The sequence below is a fragment of the Nesoenas mayeri genome, assembly GCF_963082525.1.
Source record: "Nesoenas mayeri genome assembly, chromosome: 4".
Taxonomy (NCBI): Eukaryota; Metazoa; Chordata; class Aves; order Columbiformes; family Columbidae; genus Nesoenas; species Nesoenas mayeri.
The window spans coordinates 11,756,406-11,780,460 of record NC_137540.1 but is presented as its reverse complement, the minus strand read 5'-3'; the positions used below and the strand labels follow the sequence as shown (position 1 = coordinate 11,780,460).

The 24,055-nt window shown below is 37.1% G+C and overlaps 1 protein-coding gene across 1 annotated transcript in view; it reads left to right on the top strand.

Moving 5' to 3' along the window:
- Positions 1–24,055, top strand: part of PRDM5 (PR/SET domain 5) — a gene marked incomplete at its 5' end in the record, with an annotated part of 82,163 nt that overhangs the window by 5,299 nt on the left and 52,809 nt on the right. The window contains 4 exons of the mRNA XM_080344311.1: positions 7,692–7,814; positions 18,968–19,139; positions 19,842–20,016; positions 21,572–21,693. Coding sequence (XP_080200437.1) covers positions 7,692–7,814; positions 18,968–19,139; positions 19,842–20,016; positions 21,572–21,693 — 592 coding nt within the window. The remainder of the gene's footprint in view (positions 1–7,691; positions 7,815–18,967; positions 19,140–19,841; positions 20,017–21,571; positions 21,694–24,055) is intronic.

Below are 24,055 nucleotides of genomic sequence, written 5' to 3'. Positions count from 1 at the left end.
CTTAAAAACAATGAAGAAATTGCAAAATATAGTTTCTAATCAATGAAGTGGGAAAAAAATGAAGAAAAACATAAAAATATAACAACATTGTGAAAAATTACTGAAAAATGTGAAAATAAAAAAGATTAAAATAATTTGAATGTGGGAAAATTATTGTAATTTACCGACATACTGATTTATGCTGATCAACAAATGTCGGCTCATAGCTTCTACCAACTGTAACATAAAACATTTGCTGCTGTGACACTTGTGCTAGGGTTTGGCAATTGTTTCAAAAGTGAAGGTTTTCAGATTTTAGTAACTTTGTAATGCAATGTGTAGTTGTGAAACCCTTAGCAAAATAAAATCTTACTGCTGTGAGCAGATGAGGGCACGACAAATCTCAGGGCTGTTCTGAGCTTTTTAATGTGTGTTAGGCAGCAATATTAGTTTATACACTAGAACTTGTAATTAAGTCCCTAACCCATCCTAGTTTCTGTCATAGCTGTCTTTGCATGTAGCAAAAATCTGAGTTTACCAGTTGAGGAGATTACACTAACTGAACAATACTTGTAATAACATTTCCAACTTACTATTAACATCTGTTTTTTAGTGCTTGTGTTCCATCTTGGTAATCTTTCTTTTCTGCTCTAGTTCTTAGAGCAGAATTGCCTTCCCCCTGCTAAACAGTTTGTGTTGAGTGCATATTTAGTCCTGTTTTACACTGAGAAGAGGGCTAATTTTCTACTTCTTCAGCTTGATATGATTAGAAGTGGAAGGATGACTATTACTTTTATGCTGCGTGGCACTATACAAAAGAAGCTTATGTTTGACATCTGGTTTAAGGCACTATCTGTGCATTTGTTTGAAAAACACTCCAGCATTAACATTGTTGAGCAGCTTATAGAGAGAGTATAGTTTTGATATGGTCTTAGAAGAGCTATAAATAGATTCTACAAACTGGTCCAATGAGTGAGAGAATGCTAAAAGCCCATCTCATTAAACCCAAATTCAATATAAATACAGTGACTGGCAAAATATTACTAGATGACAACTCAAGTATGTGGATCCCTGTACCTTTATTTTTCCCCTTCTGCCCACCCCCACTTTGGTTTGTTTTTTCTTTTTTAATCTAGGAGTGTGCCCAGATGAGCCTTTTCCAGAGAGGGGGTGTAGACAATTCGGTCCCCTATCTCCTTTGGTTATGTACTCGGAACAACTGGTTTAATCTTTGTTCTTAGCTGAAAACAAAACAATACAAACATTACAACGTGCTTTTATTACAAATGTTTGCTGAATATAGTACATGTTAATGTGCCCTGGCTCACTTGCCTTTTCATGATGTTTCTGCAGGTTATTTTAAATCAATAAAATACTTGAGCTGGAACAAGGTTTTCAGAAGGGATGGTAGGTGGATTATAGCAGTGAGAAGGTCTTTAGGCCTCATTGCTGATGATTAAATGAGATTTATCTGTTTCTGTAAGATAGAAAACAAAAGGCAAATACATGTATTTACTGATGACACTAATATGACCCCATTGACAGCAAAACAGAAAATGAGTTTTTTATGAGCTCTTCTAAACCCATTTGATAATATCTTCTTGTAACCTAGTTTTGACAACCTGTAAAATACTCCTGCATACCAAATTTTATGACTTCCTGATGATTTGAACCCAAGTTGTTAATGTCTACTGAAGTTGATCTGAATGTGAGCTTTTATAATGCAATTTAAATCATGTTGAGAGTAGTCTGAAGTTGAAAATCAAGACCAGGAATGCAGAAAGTAAAAAGTTGAACAGTCCAAGTAGATGGTTATTCCAGAAACTGTGGGAGGCAGTCACAGCAGCCAGCCAAGTTTGTGCATAGTCAGCTGTACCAAATGTTACAAATAATTAATTGAAGGCTATTGGATGAAGTCACACTAAAGCCTGACCTCACAGTCCGATGAGAGTTAAAAAAACATGTTTTCGGAGAGGTCACCTTTAGAAAGAAGGCTATATAGGAGAGGCTTTTCACAAGTCAAGTAAAAATGAACATTTGTGGAATGTTTCTTTTCTTGGTATGTGATGCTTGGCATCTGAGCTTCCATTTTGTGGAATAGTTTTCTGTAAGGCAGTTTACCACATGCATTTCTAGTTGTGCAGATGTGGTCTCTTTTGATCAAACTATTCTTTTTTCTGTGAGACCAGCATTGCAAGTTGCCATCTTTAAGACAGCACATTGAGAGAGAATTGTACACATTATGTTTTCTTTTGGAAAAGATGAAACCCAGAATAATTTATTTGGTCCAGTGATTTTATTTAATAAAATTCTGAGTATATTAGAGTTTGTGTTTAAATTCAGTATAGCAGAATGCCATTAGTCTGCCTGTACCTTGCATAGTTTTGAAAAAATCAAAGGTTTACACTTGCTCATTCCAGAGGATTGGAGGGAAAGGGGAGCATCCTGGATCTTCCTATTATCTTTGTAAAGAGCTACATGCTAAAACATTTTATTCACAAGTGATATGAAAGAGGGGGCAGGGAGGAGGAAACCAAACCTGTGGTAACCATATAGTTATAGGTAATAATAATAAAAAGTCAAGAAAGCGTCCAAATGGCTTTGTGCTCTTCAATTCTGTCAAAAAACAACCTCCCCATTATCCCCCAAACCCTGTGACATTATCTCTTAGACTGAATTGCATGTTGTACTAGTTATGCACACAGCTAGTTGCTGTTGATGAATTGTGGGGTTTGCTCTTATTCTTAGTATCCCACTAACTCTTACTTTAAATGCTGCCTTGTTAGTCTGTTAGTATACTTGGCACAGCATTTTTAAATTATATGTATTTGCTGGAATAGCAAGTGCTTTAGGGCAAGAACAGAATAATTTTTAGGTATTAAAGTTCACAGAAGCTTTTGCCTCTGGAGGCTCAGATGTTCCTTTGCAAAGGGAAGATACTAGTTCAGTTTATTTTCTTTATTGTTGGCAACCAAGAAAGTGACGTTCATTTCACTACTATTTTATTGTGGCAAGCATATACTTTTGGTGATGACTTTGACAAATGTTAAAACAGGGAAGGCTGGAAAGACTTAGTACTTCCTCAAATAATCTGAGATACCATAAAGAAATATTGGTCGAGATTGGATGGCATGTAATACGCTGTGTAGCACTCAATGTTACATATTTCAGGTTTGGTTTCTGTCTATTTGCCAAGATTGTTTTATTCATTGTTATATTAAAACCAAGAAGAACAGAAACATGCCAGAAATCAGTCTTTCAATGGAAGGTAAACTTCATGTTTATTTATATTAGGAAATGAAATGAATGTATGTTTCTACTACTTTACTCTCAACGCTTTTGCAGTTAAATAAACCTACCTGAAAGCTAGTGAAGGCAACTAAAAAATCTGCTATCGACTACAACCACTTTTGGATTAGAGCTTTAATGTCTAGGACTGAGGTATGAGAAGTCAAGCATTTTAATCTAATGGTGAGGTGTTTTGCCTGTAGATGTGATTCTGGCATAGGAAGGTTTTTACATATAAGGTATTAAGACAAATAATATTCTGAGTCTCATGATGAAGTAAATCTTAATTTGAGGAATTCATTGCTTGCTCTCAAGATGAATGTAATATTAGAAATCTAGTTCTTAGCAATGTAGGTTGTGGTTGGTTGGTTTATTTGTTTTTCCATATGAAGACTACCTTCCCAGTCATTACTCTTCAGGTAGAACTTACATTTAAAATTGTTTGCTTTTAATGTTTTTTCACATGAATCTTTGTTTAATTTTTAGATTTTTTTTTTTTTCTAATTTCTTAGACAAATGTATCTGGATGCATTTTAAGTAACTTGCATTGAGAATAACTTTTGCTGCATACAACAGTCAGATATTGATAGTAGAATTTCCAGTGACTTTGCTCTATCTCAGTTGCAAATCTGCATCCTAGATTTTCAGGTTTTTTTCAATTAATCTCCACTGGGATAGATAGGTGACCAAAATATTTATTAATATTCTTACCGGTTCATTTATTTAGCTACATTTTATTAATCAGCTCTTTTAAAACTTGATTTAGTAATCTTTATTCAGGTCAATTGTATGACTTTGTATTATACTGATGTTAGTGGCTTTTGGAACAGGTACCCTAGTGATATTCTGGTTTTGTCGATGAGAAGAATCTACTCCTGAAAGTGACTGGGCATGTTAGCCTCACATCTTCAGTTATATGATTTATTTAAGGTGTTAGAAAGTACTTGTTGATGGGTTTGAGGCACTAGTATTCTAATCTGAATTTGCAGAAGATCAGACACAATTTGCATAAGGAGATTTAGGAAATTTGGATATCCTTCCAGTGAACATGAAGTTCAATTCTTCTTGTGAAAGCTCCACAAAATGTTAGCAGAAGTCTAGGAATGAGTTTTCTGAACCATTCTGTCTCTGACAAGGTCAAACAACACTGTACCAGCAGGAGCTTCATTAACATGGAAAACTTTTGTTCTATATTTTGGCTGGAAAGAAATGTACCATGTTGTCAATGTCCCAATACTTCTTTGAGAGTAAGCAAATCAACAGTTGCTGTCTTGGGTTTCTTTTGCAAGTGTTTTTTTAATGCTTTCTACAGCACGTTAAAAGGTGCATTTCTACTCTGTAGTGAGCTCTGTGACGGAGTCTGAAACTGAGGATGCAGAAGTATTGAATGTAGCTGTTCTATTCTATTAACAATAAAAATCATATTTTCAGCTAATCGAAAAAATGCAGTGCAGAAAACAATGCTTTTCTTTACATGACTGTTTGAATGAACACAGATTTTGAAATTTCTAAGGGTTTAGAAAATGTTTTCCAGAAAGCAGGCAGTGTGTTTACTGCCTTCAGCAAAGACAACCATCTGCTTATTTTCAGTGATTTTTCTTTTTATTATTTTCTTGCCAGGTGTGCAAGGTAGAATGTTTGAAATTGCACTTGTGAGCATTTTGAAGCAGCATACATGACAACTTTGGATCTATTTTTAAAATCTGGATGTAATTTCATTGGAGAGAAAAAGGCTAGCATATGGGGTAGTACGTGTTGTTAATGGGCATTACAAGCAGCTTAGACATTATCTAGGCCTGCATAGAGTTTCATATGGTAGCTTATATGATGAATAGGGGCTCATTTTTTTTTCTGAATACTTGAATAGTGACATGGTATTCATTAATGTGGCATAATTCAATGATGTCCTGATTGATCTTGAGGTAAAACCACCCATGCAATAACAGTGAATGTCAAGTATTACATCTTACTGTGAAGCCATTTGACTAAATTAGTTCAGTGACAACTTTTGTGTTTATTCACAATAAAATAGTTCTTAGACACATCAGTCTGAGGTGTTCTCATGTCTGGTACATGCTTTGGATATGTGTATGCATCTTAGGTTTGTTTGCTGTAGTGGCTGACAATTAATTAAAGGTGGTGTAAAATGGGGCAACTTCTTGCCATGGGGTTATCAGGCATAAATCTGAATCAGCCTTGTTCTCTGTTCATGCCAAAGTCTGTCTATACTTAGGTATAAAACAAATTGCTACTTAATTACTTGCCATGGGAAACCAAAGGTGACTGCCTGTCTGGTCATATTACTCACTGGTAGTAGAAACTCCAAGGTGACTCCATTGGTTACAAAAGCTGCAGGAACATTTTGGTCTCAGTGGTTGAAAGGACCTCAGCAATAGGTGGGTCCTAGACTAGGATGGTTGATTGAACTACAGCAGGCAGCCTCAACTCTTGTGGATTTACTCCTTTATTTAGAGGAAACAGGGATAAGGTCCTATTTTCTCTTTTTAAACAAAACAAGACATTATAGTATGTTTTCAGTTACTGGTGGCTAGGCTTTTGAGGACTATTTGTAGGTCTTTCACTATGTTGACTATAGGTATATCATACACTTCTTTTAGGTCTCTGATCTATAAAGAAGACCAAATCCTTTATTATTTAGCAGTGGATTTTGCTTAGTTGAGGTAATATCAACTGTATAGAAATTTTTCTACTTTAGTTTGTGATATGCAAAAGTATGTTTAATTTCTTCTCCCAGAAAGAATACAATATATTCAAGTGAACTGTAAAATAGGATGTATGGAATTGATAAAAGCAGGTGTATTGGTCCTTAATCTGAAGATGGATCTCCATCCAAGGACAAGACGGATTTTGCCCTTGCTAAATGGAAAAAAAAAAAGGGCAAAACCCAACCAAACAAAAACCCCAACCAACCAAACAGAGAAAAAAAAGAAACAACCAAAAAACAAAAAACCCAAAAAACCAAAACAACAAAGACACCCAAAAAACCAAACAACAAAACAAAAACCAATAAACCACAAACAAACAAAAAACATAACTAAAATAACCCATAGAATGTTTGAAAAAGAAATGAGGAATATAGTTTCAAAATGTGTTTTATAAGTTTCTGGGATATTTAGGATTGATATGGTGCAGTAAGAGTTAACAATAATGAAAGCATATCTACTGAATTTGGAATTTGTATGAAAAATAAAAGTTACATTTGGTGATAAAGAAGCAAAAAGAAGATTTAGTGATGAGTAGGGGGATGGGAATGGGGACAGAAATGATAATTCAGATTGGGCTTGGAAGCTGGCTGAACAACTGGTGAGATTATAGAAGAGAGAAGCAGCAAATGTGGTGGAAAAATGGAATTCAGATATAGACATACTCTATTTGTGATGGTTGTCAGCTAAGGTTGAGATGCTTCTGGAGATGTGAAACTAGCAGAAATAGATGGATTTAGGAACTGGCCGTAGAGGGTGAATCATGTCTCCTAGAGAGAGAATGTCATGAGCAAAGTACAAATGAGCCTAGAAAATATCAAGTATGAAAAAATAAAGTGAAGGACGAAGAACCATCAAGGCAAAGACCAGTGAATGACCATGGGTAGTTGCAGGAATATGGAAACTCACAAATGAGCCTGAACTCTTTGGTGTTGGAACCAAATGGTGGTTGGAATAGCACAAGATTAGAGAATGTTCTATCCCTTTTGTTCTGAACAAAGTTACTGTTGACCTTGTCTCTTGTGACAGCACAAGAGAAATGGAAATTGAGGATTGAGTTGGAGAACATGTAGGCTACAGAAGAAAATGGTTCACTCTTGGACAGTGTGTTGGAGGAAGAAGATGGAGCAATAAAAATAGGTTGTGAGGAAAAGGAGTTTGGAGAAAGTGATGAGAGACAGACTGAATGACCCAAGATAGAAAAGTATGAGAAGGATTGGGTAGACTGTAGGAGTAAAATGCTGGCATCAGAACAAGTGAAAGAGGAGAACTCGGAAAGGAAATCTGGAAAAGGGGTAATAGGATTGGAATGGGGAAGGACCTCTGGGTTGCCTCAGTTTCTGGTGAGGTCATAAGGAAAAACAGGACTTGAAGAAAAAAAGAGAGAGGAAAGAACAAGAGCACCAGTGACCATACTGTCAGATTAGAGAGACCCAGAAGCCAGTCATAATGCTTGTTTGCCAAAGGAAAGGCTAGGAAAAGAGAGGAGGAGCTCAACAAAGGAAGCTGACACCAGTTGCTGGATTTAAGCTGCCCCTCTGTTCTGAAGTCAATAAAGGTACTTATAGAAAAAGATGAATGCACCACAGTTCCTTGTAACCATTGAATGCAAGATTCACTTGCAGAGCACAAACATGCCTTAGTGTTTTACATGTTTGTATGTATTTAGTAAACAATTTTAATTGTGCTTATATGTTTCAGGTTCGTGGGAGTAAAGGTGAAGTCCTTTATATCTTGGATGCAAGCAATCCACGGCATTCTAATTGGCTGCGTTTTGTCCATGAGGCTCCATCACAGGACCAGAAGAACCTGGCAGCCATCCAGGTAGATTGGGTGGATTCCTACTGTTTGCTTCCTGTCACTAATTTACTAATTTGATCTCCTCTTTGGTCTTTCTCTTGTAATAAAATTGCAAGAAATTCTTGCATATCTGTGCTTAAATATAGTACCATAAATAAAAGATTGATAGGATGAAAGATCAAAGAGATCCTTAGAATCTGATATACTTTGAAGGGTTTATATTAATCCACTGTAATAGAATTGCACTAGATCACTTATGTGAACTATTTCTCCTACCTTAAAGTAATATGAACAGTTTACATTGGGGAGGGAGAGAAGAAAAAAAGGAGTAATTTCCAGACTAGTTAACTCACTACTTTAACAAAGTTTAATTTTCTTACTGCAGTGAGCTTTTGCCTGAATGCAGTTGTTTTCTTGTCACTGTGGAAACTAAAATGATAGCTAGGTAACTATATACCTGGCTGAATCAGAACTAATGATTGAGAGGCCTAGATGTGTTTTATGCCAAACTCGAGTATGGACTTCGATGTAAGGAAAGCAGAATCATGCATTTGCTTAATATTTTAAAATTAAATATAAAAATGTGACAGGTTTGAAAGCAAGCATGGTGCTTAAAATATTACAGGAGAAAACAGAGAATTGAAGGATGTAATTATCTCATAGGATGATCAGGCAGTGCTTGAGGATGAGTTAATAAAAAAGATAATTTCATTTTTCTAGTCTTGGCTGTGGATCTGAATTTATCCAGATTATTTTTCCATTTTTATATTTGCCATTTGCAGCATTTTGTGGTAATGAGTTCCACTGTTTTAATTACACATTATGTTGAAACATGCTTCTGTTTTTCTTCTAGAAATTTCTTGACTTGATTCCCTAGTCCTCATATAACAGTGAATAGTTGATTTTATAGAACTCTATTATATCCTTTCCCTCTTATTTGACAACTCTTTTCTCAAGCTGGAGACTCTTGGTCTGTTCAATCTCTCGTTTTTGGAAGCATTCTGTGATTTAGCAGAATACAACAAAGTGGTATTTCTTTAGTTACAGCTATTGTTCTTCTGGAGATTATGAAAGAAATGACCTATCAAACTATCAGCTCAGTTTTACAGTAAAATCATTTCCAGTTGCACATAAGTAAGAATTACACAGCTGTGTTATATTTTTTTGTTCAAAATGTATACTTTCCAAAATGCTATTTCAGGTCAACCCAAGGTATTTGCGAATGTAGTCCAAATTCTCCTTTTTTTTTTTTTTTTTTAATTTAGAAAAGGGAAATACTAGGAAAAGGAGAATTATTTATCAGTATTTCTTAAAATTATTATTATGCTTTTTCATCATGAAATGACCTTTTTCTAGTATTTGCCTGCAGATCCTTAAGGAAAAAAATGGAAAACATGGTTTATTTTGAAACTAAGAAAAGAAATTTTAAAATATTTTTCCTTGTCGAGAAAACAAAGTTTATTTCTGATGAAATAAAAGGGGAAAAGAATACTAAGTAGTAAAAGAATACTAATAAAACTCTAGCATGTAGTTTGGTGAAAGATGCGTTGCTGCTGTTTTCTTCCTCCATCCCTTCCCCTCTATTTTTACTCAGGGGTACTCAAAACTCATAATTTTAATTTCTGTGTTGATGACCTGTCCAACTACTTAAATTTGCTACTCACCAGAGGGGCTCTTTGCTTCTTTGGATCTTAATCAAGCACTGCCCTGTGAGACTGCTGCTGTCAGCTCCTCTGCAGACCTGGTACCAACCTCCTTCTTCATGTCCCAGTTGTGAGCTTTTCTGGTAGTTCCATTCCACTGTTGTGTCTCCTACTACACCTCTTCTGCTTGGCCTTTCTGCCCGCATCATGGCAGTTGAATGCTACTGTCAGCAGTGGTAGCACATTGAGAAACCTGACCGGTTATCTGCCGGGCTTCTCTCGATTTGTACCTTCTACTTTCCAAAGTTCTGGTTAAATGAGTGTCAGTCTGGGGTGTACGTCTGCAATTTTTTTTCCAGGTGATCTTATGAGCAAATGTGAATTCAAGGATGATCTGTAGAAACTGAACAGCTACTTCTTTCTTAAAGACCAATCTGTTTTTCTCCAAATTAAACTTCATTAGTCTCTGACATTCCATCACATATTGCTGGCTGAGCAGGACTGTGATTTTCATTGCTCATATTGTTTCCTTGGACCTTGTTGCTGTTCCTGTTTTAGGTCATTGTGGACAGCTTGATCATCTGGTTTTCCTCTAGGCCTGTACTCTAGGTTGTCATCTTTGGCTCAGACCTCGTGAGTTCTTCAACATCCAGGCTACAGTTGAATTTTGAGTAACATATAAGAAAGAGCATTCACTATTCATCCATTGAGCAAAAGCTCTTGTCAGGACTGACCTGAATGACTGCTTTATTATGCTTTTCCTGATGTCTGTGACGAGTCAATGATTAACTTAGTATGACCACTGCCTATGCAATTATTTCTGTATATTTTCCTTCTGTCTTTGCCTCCCAGTTATACCAAGACTTTGCATATTAAGTTCTATTAAAAGATTTGTTGTCCTGCTTATAGTACCAAATATGAAAGATTCTTGTACGTGAGGAGTCCTAGGCATTGCTCAGTGATGAGCATGTCACCAATGCATAGGCAGTGTGACAGCAAATTATGGTCAATGTTAGCAAATGCAAAGAAAGATGCATAAGAAGGAGCAGTGTGAACCATTAATGTTCATTACTGTATTTTAAATAAAACAGTAAAATAATCTGAACTTCTGAATAGAAGTTTTAATGGAATATCCAATGTGTACCAGTGCCTGCTTGCCACCAAGATTATAGAATGATGTCTTACGAAGAGGAAAAATTTATGAATTACATCAGTAGAAGCAGCAAGCAGCAAAAGGTAAACTGATTAGTGCTCAATATTAAAAGAAGATGAAGTGAATGCTTCTGCCCATGTATACAAATAAAGTAAACCACATCCTGGCTTGATTGCAAAATAAGATGAACTAATCATAGCTTCATTCTACACAATGATCACGTTTAGACTCTGTGCAAAATGATTCCTGTGGTGAAAAAGCAACTTAGAGGGCATGGGAGTTTTTAAAGTAAGTTTGAGGGGTGGGAGGGTGTGGTGGTTGTTTCTTTGTTTGTTTTTAATGAGGGAAGGGGTGTGTGTGTGCTTGGTGGTGGGATTTTTTATGTTTTTTTTTCTTTAATAATTATTTTTCCAGTAATGCTACATATTAGTAGAACTCTGGTTCTGGCTGCAGCTCTTGGTGTTGGTGTGGGGACCATCCTGGGCAGTGAGTTCTGCCCTATTCCTGAGTGGAGCTGTGGTCTTTGGGCCATCTTTGATTGGGAATGTACAGGAAACATTTTTAACAGCTGTGCCCTGAGTAATACCATCGTGTGACTGCTAGAGAAGGATGGAAAAAGTCGGAGAGTACCTGTGTATGTACCAATTGCTTTTCTGAACATTTTGAATAGCCAAATTGCTCGAGGCTTCTCTAACTTATTTCAAGTAGTAAATGAATGATTAAATCCTCTACTATATTTAAAGCAGTTTTAGAATTACAACTTTTGCAATAAGAGAAACCATGTGAACTGTAATCTATTTTGCCCTGGGCTTTCCCAAACTATTTACTTATAAACATGACTTCTGATATGTAGCTAAACTGCATTGTAATTATCATAATCAAAAGGAAATGGCTTCTATAAAAAATCTCCCAAATCCCACAGTTTTGACGGTGTGGGTTTGTTTTTTTTTTTTTTTTTTTTTTTTAGTTTTCAGACTAGTAGAGAATGTTATTTTCAGTTTTCTTTTATCCAGAATGAATAAGTTTATCTGTTTGTCAGTTGCAATTTTATAAACACTCTCTGCTGGAGATTACTATACAAAACAGATCCTGTTACTAACATTGGAACTGTTTGATAAACAGAATTGCAGCCAGATAGAGCTTTAAATCAAAATATTTTTTTCATTAGCAGGCAAACACTGATATGGTCTGCTATAGCTTAGAAAACAGTGAGTTAGAATAATGAATAGCAAAAGCTGTAGAGGTGAAGGAGGATATTTAGTGTGAAGTGGTAGAGTGGTTTAAAATCTTATTTCACAAATGTGTGTTTGTTAGCATGACATGATTCAGTGATGTCTTGGTTTATCTTGAGGTAAAAAACCTCTGTCCAGTAACAGTGAATGTCTTCAGATGAAGTTTATGATGTAAGAGACAGTGCTGTAAGAAGTGTAGTAAAACTAGACTATCTAAAAGACAAGAGTGAGGGGAGGAGACAAAGGCAAGCAAGCACAAACTCTGTTAGGCTGCTTAATAAATTTTCCTGTTGTAGTGCAATTCTGTGACTATTTGAAACTTACTGGTGGCTTGAGTGCTACTAAGGAAATATTAATTTATTGTGCAATGTAAGAAGTAACACACACATAGTTCTTGGCTTCTCTCATGGTCAGAGGGGAGAATTAGAAACCTACTTGATTCTTGATTATTTTGGTAGGAAAAAGGATTTTTTAAATTTCAGAATTTTCAGAATTTTTAAATTTCAGGGTCATATACCTTTATCTGTCATTGCTTGCATACTAGTGCTGCTCAGATATTCTGTTATTCAATAATTTAAAGTGAGAAGTTTCTGAAGAGTGAAATACGTGGTTTTTTTTCTGTGAGATTCCTTAAACTATACCTGTTACATTTTTGATATTTGTAATAAGAAATTCAGTAATACCAAGCAACTGTGAGTGTAAAAATAATTCAGACCCTTATTGACACTGAGATTACAGAATCTTTTTAAATCTAAAAGTAGCCCATTTCTGATTTTAGGCACTCTTAATACTAAAGAGCAGCATAGCGTGGTTTGAAAAAGATCTGCTATTCTTACCTCTCTGTGGATTTCTAAGAGTATCTCTTCCCAAGTTTTGCTCTCACTAAGTGCTTTATCTCGCTGAAATACTGTGCTATGAGGTAAATTTTGGAATATGACATTTGTCATGAGCACTACAAATTTTTCTTAAATGTCTGGGAAGGAAAGAGTAAGTGTTTTAGCATTATAGGATAAACAGTAGCTTTTAAAGTAAATGTAGTTGTCATCTACATGTGTTATTTTGGATGGGGAGCCTGGTGGGAGAGAGGCACGTGAAGGGAGGAAGGAAATCCCTGCAGGAATCAAACTCTTGTTGTTTCAGGACATTGAGCTGCAGGATTGTCTAGGAGTGTAGGCAGTTGTAAGAAAGACAGCGATAAGGAAGAGTCATGTGTTGGAGTACATAAAGGAAGATGTGTGTGCTCATGTTACTTGCCAAGACAAAAGGGTGTTTACTTTTTTCCAAAGAAGACAGGGCCTTCAAGAGGCTGCGTTATTGGTCATCTAGAGCATCCTGGTGATTAGATCCTCCTCATGCTTGCTAATTACTCTGACCCTGGCTACTTCCATTTTCACCTTCAAATATTCCTGTTTGCTATGGGGAATGATTTTGTTATATTAGATGTCAACAGAGGTATTTTCACTGGATTTGGAAGGTTTTAAATCTAAGTTGCTTGTTCAAAAACTTGCTAAAAAGCACCTGGAGGTGTTGAGCAACTTCAAGTGTGTGGACTGTGCAAGTTAACAGAGAATACTTGGCATCTCTTAGAGCATATCATGCTGTACAGGATGGTTCACTGCTGTTGAAAGCTTGTCCAGTTGCTGACTTCAATGGTTACTTGTGGCAGTGAAGGTCACATGTGAGCTTCTGTACATGCTTTAAGTTTTACTAAGCCAGCATTTTCTGAAGCAGACAAATGCCACTTTAGTTAAAGATAGATTCGGAGTGGAACACCAAGTCTGGACATGTGTAAACTTTGAGAAAAATTGGGATTTTGATCCAAAGTGGAAGCTGATGCCTATGGCTTGGGCTTCCTTCTCTTTTTGAGTTGAAAAAGGGAAAGAAATAAGAATTAAGCTTTCTCAAAAATCACAAAAAGTGCAGAGTCACTCTTGTGATGCTTTGAAAATTAAGAATGGAAGGAGCATTGGTATCACTGCTAGAGTGGTTAACATCTTCTGCAACAGATACATGCTGAAAGCAGTATTCTCTAGCTAGAACTGTACAAGAGTGTCATGGACTAGTTGAAGAGAGCACAGATGAGAAGAGGAATGTTCTGGATGATGGGGCAGGGTGTATCTTCAGCAAGTTTGCTGATGACACAAAACTGGTAAGAGTGGCTCATAAATTAGATGGCTGTGCTGCCATTCAGAGGGACCTTGAGAAGAAATGAGGAGAAATGGACCAACAGTAACGTCACACAGCTCATCAAAGGGATGTGCAGTATCCTGCACCTGGGGAAGAGAAATGTCGTGTACCTTTTTTACATGCTGGGGCTCAACCAGCTGGAAAGCAGATTTGCAGAAAGGGATCTGGGGGTTTTGGTGCCCAGTACCAGCATGAGAGGAAATGGGCACAAACTGAAACTCAGGAGGTCCCCTCTGAATGTCAAAACCCACTTTTTAAACTGTGAGGTTGACTGAGTACTGGTACAGGTTCCTTGTAGATGTTGTGGATGCTCCTTCCTTAAAGATCTTCAAAAGTTGTCTGGACATGGTCCTGGGCAACCTGCTGTGACGGTCCTGCTTTGTGCAGGGGAGTTGGATGATGTGACCTTCAGAGGTTCCTTCATTTTGAAAGAAAGGTATAACTGAGGCAGGGAAACTTGTATATTTCCACTGTAAAACCTCTGTAAAAGGAAGGATGTAAACACATTGCTCAAATCTGAGCAAATGAATTTTTTGTAATTGAAGATTTGTATTTTCCACAGAGCCTCTAAAGGAGGCTTTCAAGTGTAAGTTGCAGTGCCTCAGTTCAGCATCCCATAGATTCATTAATATCTGCCAGTACTGGAAGGGGTGCTATACTGGGCACGTACAGAGCATATGCCATTAAAATGTGCTATCAACCTTCCCAAGGCAGGGAAAAAAAGAAGTATTTTACTTTTCATAACAAAAACTTTCAGCAAGAAAAAGAATCAAAAGTTTTGGTGCTTCTCTATAGAGCCACCAGAATTGTGATCTTGCTGGAATTAGTGTTTTGTATTCCCTGCAGAGAAACAAGGATCTTTTTAAGCTGGAAGATTGGAAAATGTATACTGAATTGAGATGTACAGTGAAGGGTTGGAGGAATCCTTTTTGACAGGGGAAAAATATTCTTCCAGCTCTCATTTGAATTATAGTTGTACATATCATTCAAATTCTTGAGGAGTTTAACTGCAAGATTTGGGTATGTAGTATCATTACTGCAGTAAAACATTATTCTGCAGATGGGAAAATAAAAGGAATGGCTTATAATTTAATGCAAGATAATAACTGTGATCAAAGAATAAAGAAGAAAAAAGTCTATCATAATGCTGAATATTCAGCTGGAAAAATATTCTAACCTTAGGAGCTATCACTAAAAACTTCTATATTCTGTAAGAAGGCAGGGGAATTGTAGGAACTGCCATGCTAGTTTAGCCTTGTACTCTGTTTAATCTCATGTTCATGTCTCAAAGGTTGTCACCTTAGCATGCAATACAGCACAATAGGAATAGATCAGTAGGTACAGCTGAGGCTTTGGTGTCTCCTTTGTGTGGCTCAGGTGCTGTACTTCAGATTAGATACAGTTTGGGTCCCTGGGCTGAATGTCTCCATTACATGTGTGTTAAAGGTGGTGCGGTATTTTGTTGTTTTTTGAAGAGAAGTCTCCCCAGGATCCATCTGCTTGCTGACTGCTGAAAGGCACAAACACCATGCATGCCCAGGAGCAGCTGAAGTGGGAGAGGAATAAGTACCTCAAACACTCAGGCTGCTGCTTTTTTTTTTTTTTTTTTTTTTTTTTTTTTGTTTAAATGTGTGACCTAGTGTGAAAAAGAGAAAAGCCTCCCCCAGTATCTTTGTGTCATCCCTTTCTCCATCCTTGCTGGAAAGGGACAAGGGTCTCTTGGTCCCCAGCAGCACCTCTGGAAGGCTGTCTTGCTTCACCCACTTTCCTTCAGGAACACCTGATCTACTCTCACTCTGAGGAAGGAATCCTTACTTTGATCATGCCTTTCCTGGCACCACATGCCTTTTTCTGACCTTTCCTGTGCCTGAATTTGTGGCTCAGTGTTCTGCCACAGCTGCAAAAAAATCACCTCCACACATTTCCTGGATTGAGGATTCTGTCCTCACAGGCCTTGCCAAGATTGGTTTTACTCTGGCAAACGTGATACCCTGGAGCTGCAGGCAAAGATCAGGAAAGGCAGTACACTTGTTTGGGGAGTCAGCAAAAGAGAACAGGCAGAACAAGTAGGCTGAAGAACTGGCTTGATGCTGGCGAGTTGGGTGTAGAGGGAAACGAGGTTGTGCTTCAAGAGGAGTGGTTGTGGGCACAAGGGGAAGCATGGTAAGGATTCCAAAGGCTAGGTCTGAGCCAGCTGACTAAGCTCTGGAGTGTGGAAAAGCCCTACTTTCCCTCTGGCAACACAAGGCTATCTACTTCCTCCTCCTCCTGTGCTTTCACTCTTGAAAGCTGATGATGCATCCGTGTTGCAGTTTTGGATGAAAGTGTGATGAATGCTTCTTGGCCCATGTTCCCTGCCTGCCTCCCCTCTTAGAAAGCACCCACGAAGGTGTGTGTGGCTGTATGAAAAAGCCAAGAATCTGAATGGGAGAAGTACCTGTAGTGGAGTGAAAACAGGACAGCAAGAGCTGTTGAAACAGGGAAACTGTATTTGCTGGGAGGGTTAGTGTGGCTCACAGCTTAAAAGATCATGGTCAAGGCAGGGAGTGAGAGAAGCAAAGTGGAGTAGTGAACCCAGAATAGGATGAAGGGAAGTTGTGATGCCATCATGACCAGCACTTTGAGTTTTCTCCAAAGGACCATTGTGGCCAGGTGCAGATGAATGTTGTTAACAAAACATTCAGCATGCCCTTAGCAGATGAGCAGTTGGAACAACTGCAGGTATGTCCTTCCTAAATGGGAGGATTATTAAAATAGTTCAAAATATTTTTTTTTTTTTTTTTTTACTGCATTCACTGTATTTAAGTCTTCATGCATGTAGATAAATGTGTTTCATGCAGGTGCTGGTGGGAGACACTTAAATTCCTCTGTGGTTTCTGGAGAACTTCCATTGGTTTGACGGGAAATGCTGCCTGAGGAACTACTGCAGTGTGGGTATATCTGCATTAATTAGCACTTGGAGTACCTGACTATTAGCATTTATTTGGCTGGAAAAGCCAAACAAATTAGCCTCGGAGGATGAATGAGTTTGAGCTCTGTTTTGTTTTGGGTTGGCACTGAAGTTAATTTCTTTTCAATGCAAATGCTGCCAAGATCACTCAAGCATTGAGAGCCCTTAGTATTTATTCGATTAATCATCTTACTAACCAGAAGAGCACAAATGGAAAAAGATCCTTTTAGACACAAAGAACTATAAAATAAAACCCAGATGCACAGAAAGGAAGTACAGAGATGGTGAGGATGCAGCAGTATTGACAAGATCTTGGTTGTTGGGATTCATGCTTTTTGGTCTGGGTTAACCTGAATAATTAGTTCTGGATGCCGTTCTTCTGGATTTGCTGTGTGGTGTAAGATGTGTCACATATGATCTAATTGAAAGGTGCACTATTTAGGTTGTGGTGTGTTTATTTTTTTGGCAAACCAGCAATAGGTATGTGCTTCATTTATAAGGTTGTCTTGCTTTTAGATAAGGTTGTCCTAAACAGTGAAATACTTATTGGAGGTTTATCCCAGTGGTTTTATCCTGTCTAAGTGGAGATTGAATGTAGAAACACCTCTTACTCATGTCACAGAGTACATTATTTGTTTTGTGTTTAGACTGTGGGTCTCTGCAACTTGATAGAGGCATATGAAAACCAGCATCTTCTAGATGTATGCAGAAGTGAGGGTGGCATACTGATATCTGGATTGCAGAATATATCTTAAAAAAAAAAAAAAAAGGCATAATCTGCTTTGTTTTCAAATGCTGCTGTTGAGATAAGGTCAGAAAAGTGGTGTGTCCTTGAAAGCAGCAGCTGTATCAAGTCTACTGAATTAAATAGGTTTCACTCCTGTGTGAGAACATCTTGTGTAATATATAACAGACCTTCTAAAGCTCAAGGAATAATACATCCCTGTTGACAGTTTAATCCTAATATATTACAAAAATTAAAAACCATTATCTTGTTCTATGAAGCTTGTTACAAAATATGTAGCTAGATGTAGTGTAAAGAAGCTTCAGTTAACTTTTCTGGATGTTAATCAGATAAACTTTAAGATTTATAATAGAACTTGGAAGTCTTCATTGCATAGAAATGGATCTCCTTTGGAGCTTCAGGTAGTACTTAATGTAGTTGGTTCACATACAGCAAAAAAAAGCAGCTTTGTATATCAGTGTAGGAGACAGCTGGTTTTCCTATAGCTCTCTCCTGCCCTGTGCCAACCTTGGTAACTCTAAGCAGTGTCAAAGACCAAAATTATTAGCCTATGTATGTATTTGGAAGCTTGTTTATTCATTGTGGAGGAGGTTTTGGAGCTTGTTGTTCTGTAGTTTTTCCTCTCATGCAGAATCTAGGTTGAATCTTTGGCCTTGTCTGGGTCTGTGTATCTACGCTGACATAAACCAGCAGAGGGTTTTGATCTAGTGGTTTAAAGTGCATTTACAGATGTGCCTGCAAACTTGATAATGAAGATAACTGACCAGGCTTGAAAGCTGGCTTGTGAAGAAGGCTGGGAATCTTGAAAAGAGAGAAAAGTATAACACTATGTGAACACACTACTGAAAGCTGGATTATAATTCATGCGGGCAACAGTGGACAGAGCTAAAGCTGTACTGGTGATTTACATTTTGTTGTTTTTCTAAAACTTGAATGTTTCATTTATATACCCTGAAGTTCTTGTCAGACAGAGTGTGGCAGGAGAAGAGGACTTCAACATCACCTTCGTCTTGGTCTAGGCCACAGTGCAAATTGGAAAAGCCTCACAGGTGAGGCAGGGGCAGGTTTCCAGAATATAAGGACACTTCATCCATGCAGCCACGCTGGGAAAGAAGTCTCAGAAAGGTTGTTCCAGCATTGTGTTCACTGAAGAATGCAGCCAGACCATCCATAGTTGAGGATTAAGATTAGTTCATGGTCCCATTTAGGGTCTCTAGAATTTGCTTTTTCTGACACAGTTATTGCCTCTACTTACTGTTTGCAACAGGAAGGGGAAAATATATTCTATCTGGCTGTGGAAGATATTGAAACAGACACAGAACTTCTGATTGGGTACTTGGACAGCGACATGGAAGAAGAGGAGGAGGAAGAAGTAACTGTTATCCCAGAAGATGAAGACAGTGGCGGCAATAAAGAAGTGCAACCAGCTGGTCAAAAAAGTGCAGGTGAGCAATATGTAAAAATAGGATAACTTGGGAGCTTAAAAGTGGTAACAAAGAAGAAAGAGAAAACTAACTCTATAGGATTGGGCAACTGGAAGACTCACGAGGTTTAGCCCGAGATTTTGTATGATTTTTCTCTCTTTATTTTGGTTTGAGTTTCCTTTCTTTGCCTAATAAGAAGCAGCCAGTCCTGCGCACTACTGAGCGAAAGAATGAGCCGTAAGAAGTTACCATCAATTTTTGAACTGAAAATGGAGTTAATTTCACTTGACTATGGTCTTATGAAAGCTGTTTTTGTCTATAGAAGAGGGGTAGCTTCTGTCTTACTTAGATAGAAGAGAAACAAACCTTTTCATAAAGCTGTTCAGCCAATCCTAAAGTAAGATGTCTAAGAAGAGGTAGGTGACCTGAGCTGTCTGGTGAATTCTCAGCATCATTATCAAAGTAGAGACAACTTGAATGACTAATTTAGGTTAACAGTGGAAGTCACACCAAACTTAATCCTTTTCATCTGTCTTCAATAATGCTGATGGCAATCCACTCAAGATAGGCTGTCTATAATCCATTGAGTGACAATGTGTTTTATGAAATTTGTGATGCCGTTTTGCATAATCTTTTCCTGGCAGACAGTGTCTCTTAATGTAATCAGAATATGCCCTGAAAACTATTTCTTTACTGGTTTTGCCTCCAATCATGCAGATCCCCTCACCTGTAAAGAGGATCATGCATGCCCAAACTGTGAATCCAGTTTTGCCAGCCAGGAGATTCTGGCTGAGCATCTTCAGACTTTGCACCAAAAACCCAGTGAGGAAAAGGAGTTTAAGTGCCGAAACTGTGGAAAGAAATTCCCTGTTAAACAAGCTCTACAAAGACAGTGAGTAGAAACAAGAGTTTTTTGGTTTTTTTTTTTCAGGGATCATTTAAATGAATTTAATTAAATCATTTATTTCTCTTGGCTTAATCACAATTTAAGCTTTAAATGGTATGTATTTGTACCCTTGTCCTTTACATTAGTCTTTTAATAGATTTATTTTTTATATTTGTTGGAGGCTTCAATTTGAATCACAAAAATATCTGTAATTTAAGTTTCAAAATTGTACACTGTAGACTGGATCGGATGTGCTTTTTGGTGCAAACCCCTCCATCAGGGGACTATTTAGTAGTTTAGGAGATGTAATATTTTTTTTTTGCTGTGAGTGTCATTACAGGATCAGCATAAGATTTAGAAGAAAGTGAAATATTATCTAGAACAACAAAAAAAAGGAAAAATAATGCTTCACACGTGCTCAATTAAATATTTATATGATAGGAAAAAATAAGAACATAAGACATCGGATTTAGCAGCACATCTTTACTGTCCTTGATAGTGTAAATATGCAGTTTTGTCACTCAAGTCATAACCTTACAATTACACTTTTTACAAAACCATAATTGATTTCTGTCTTTTGTTGCTTATATATTTTGGGTTTTTTTTTGCTTGCAATTAAACAAATATATTAATCGTTATTATACATTTAATTAGAGGTAGTACATTAAGTGCCTAAGTATAATTATAGATAGTACATTTAATCTGACTCTCTCATATTGGAAAGAAACACACATTATACAGAATGTGCTTTAGGCTGCTCTTGTAATAAATTGATCTTTCTTACATCTAAATAGTGTGAACATTCCTAGAACTGGTAGCTGTGTATGAGCTCTTTATACTTTCACGGAAATAAATAAAATTATATAGCAGAGAAATATTTAGTGGAAGTGATTAAATGTTTTCTCTTGAATGTATACTTGTTTCTTCTAGTCTATAGCAGAAGTTGGATTTGTGCTGTGTAGCTAGTTAAGTATATTTTTACATAATGCAAAGTAAGATTAGTCTATGTGAGGATACAGCAGTATGATCCTGAATCTTTCTGTTTGTGTGTTTGATTGGTCCCACTAAATTCCAGGAGACTTCACCTATCACCTACTTAAACCTTTGTAGAGCTGTATGAATGTTTTTAGCTACAGTAAGCTTGTGTAAGTTGTAGGATGTTACCCTTATTTTTTGTTTTATTTGTTTTCTTTAGTGTACTTCAGTGCACAGAGAGTATCAGCCCAGGAGACTCTTCCAGAAGTTTTCAGTGCTCTGTTTGCAATACTTCCTTCAGCTCAGAATCGAGGTTTTGTGTCTGAGTTACTGGACTGCTGTCATATCATTGCTGGCCTCCCTTTGCATGTTAGCTTTCAAGCTGGTTAGTTTATGTGAATCCTAACAGTGAAAGAAGTCAAATGCTTTCATTCCTATTTGCTGTAAGTAATGCATGAGATGGCCTTAGAACTCTGTAGTGCAGCATGTGTTAAGCTCAGAGTACTTGGTACATGTCGGGTTTCTGTAGATACTGCTTCATGTGTTTGTGGTGTGTGTTTGTTTTTTTTCTGGTCATCCTGTATAGTTATGAACAACACAAGGAGGCATGCAGAGGGGATGCCAGATTCATATGCAAGGCAGATAGCTGCGGGAAGAGGTTCAAGAGTAAGGATGCCCTGAAAAAGCATAAAGAAAATGTTCACAGTGGTAAGAAAGAGTTTAATGTTTCTTCTGAAAACAAAAACCAAACCAAACCTGTCTAACATGTTCTTAGGCTTAAATTTGCAAATCAGAGTAAACATTATCTTTGGTTTCTTTTTTGATGGATTCATTTGTATCAGAAGAAAATTAAGAAGTTACCAATTGCAAGAATAAGTATTCCTGATCCCCCAGCGAGAAATCGCTGTATACCAGATGAATCATTAGCCTACTGCAGAAAATGTAATAGGAATCTGGGGAAGTTTAAAGCAGGCAAATAATAGATAAGCAAAACATTTCAGTAGTGTGGAAAATCAACCACTGGCAGAAACTGCTACAGGAAGTGGTGAGTTCTTGATCTTTTGGTGTTGTCAAGACACAAGGGGATGTCTTTCTGGAAGACATGCTTCACAAATGATTAAGCTTGATGAGGGTATTGCATAAAATTCTATAGCCTCTGTTGTGCAGGAAGCCAGACCAGACAATCCACTATTCCCTTTAGACTCTGGTGGTTTTTAATATCTGTGCACCATGAATCAACAGTTTTCAATCAAACTTCGCTCTGTTTTCATGAAAGGGCAGAATACTGCCCTCAGGTTCACAATGGAGATCTCAGTTCTGGCATTCTGCTCTCTCTGCATGTCCCTTCTCCATGTCAATGGACAATCAGTATGTGTGGGGACAGCAGAATACCAGAGTGCAAAGAAAACAGTCTTTAGTTGATGATGACAGCACTGAGATGCTTTGTAAGATTTTCATTACATGAAATCCCTTCCTTCTGCCAAACTGTTAGAGAGTACAGAAACCCTTCCATAACCATTCTTATAGAATAACATCTCCTTTTGTCAGTATCAGTAAGATTTTTTTTTTTTTCATCCATGAGCATTGTAACATTTTGGCTTAACTTTGGTCAGTAATGTACAGGTATACAGATTCCACAATTCTCTTGAATGATCACCCCAGGCATGACTGAGATCAGACACGTAGAAGATATTTTTGCTCTGCCTGCACAATGAACAGAGCTTTTATTTTAGCAGTTCAGAGTCACAGAAATCACAACTGGTTTAAGTGCAGGAGGGAAAATAACTTACTGCTTTGGAAGGACACTTCTAAAATTCCTTCATCTCTTGTGGTACTTGAAGGCAAGGGAAAGTAGAAAGAATCATTACATGTGTTGCCTGTTATGCAAAACTATGAATGGGTATTTGCTATCACCTTTCTCTCCTCTGAAAAGCTCTTTTTCATGTTCTTATAAGTCAAAGTACCAAGTGTATTCATGTATTTATGTGTATATCAGTATATATCAATACTTACATGCATTTACTGTTAAAAATTTATTATGTGAGATTAGGTACTTTCTTAATACTACAAATTAAGGTATTGAACCACTCAATTGACAGGGTATGTTGTAGTAGGAAGTATACCTTGTGTCAGGCTTTCAGTCTTCTTGCTACATGTAGGCAATCTTCCTCAGGATTAATTCCCTTTTCAGGAAGACTTATCCGTTGTGACAGTATGACCTAATTTGGGCGTACTGAGTTTACATTCAAAGTCTTTGCAATTCTGTATGTTCTTAAAACCTAGTATTAGATTATTTCATTTCTTTGTACAAACTGTGCATTGGAAATACTTTTTTTTTTTTATTTGGAAATAAAACTGGACAATAAAATGGTCTCAAAATGAAGAAAGATTCTACACAAATTCCTCTGTTATGGTGCATCACTATGAAATATGTAGGCAGGCTATGGTATATAACTATGACATATGTAGTTTAGCTATGTGTTTTCTAGCTTAGCTACTTTAGTTTTATCCTGATCAAGTCTTTGCAGAATGGAAACACTGAAGATTAAGACATGTTTAGCTAAATGTAGTCACCATGGGCTAAGAAATGCTAGTGTTTCTAGTTGGAGGCCACTGTGGATCATTTGACACTAGAAGTAATTTTGACATGTTTTAGCAAAATATAATTATATATTTTTGTACTTTTTTTTTAAAGTATTAATATAATTAATAAATAAGTCTTGTTATTGTTGCCATTTGAAAGATAGTACTTCTGCATGAGAAATTACTTTTACAAATGTTAAACAGAAGTGCTCTTTCTGGAATTGCAGTGTTTACACTCAGGCACAGGCTCTTGGCATCAACAGGTGGAAAAAGATACCCATTAGGAACATGTTTTAATCACAGTTAGTCATAAGATCTAGCTTACTACTTATGTTAGGATACAAAAGGAATGACAAATCTGCTTATATCGTGTGCTAACAAAACGTAGTAAAGCACAGCATTTGTGGTCTTAAGTGAACCTAGGAAGATCAGATCCCTGTTTGTGGCAATTCCTGCTGTTCTGGGTGATTTTTCCTTCGGCAGCTTT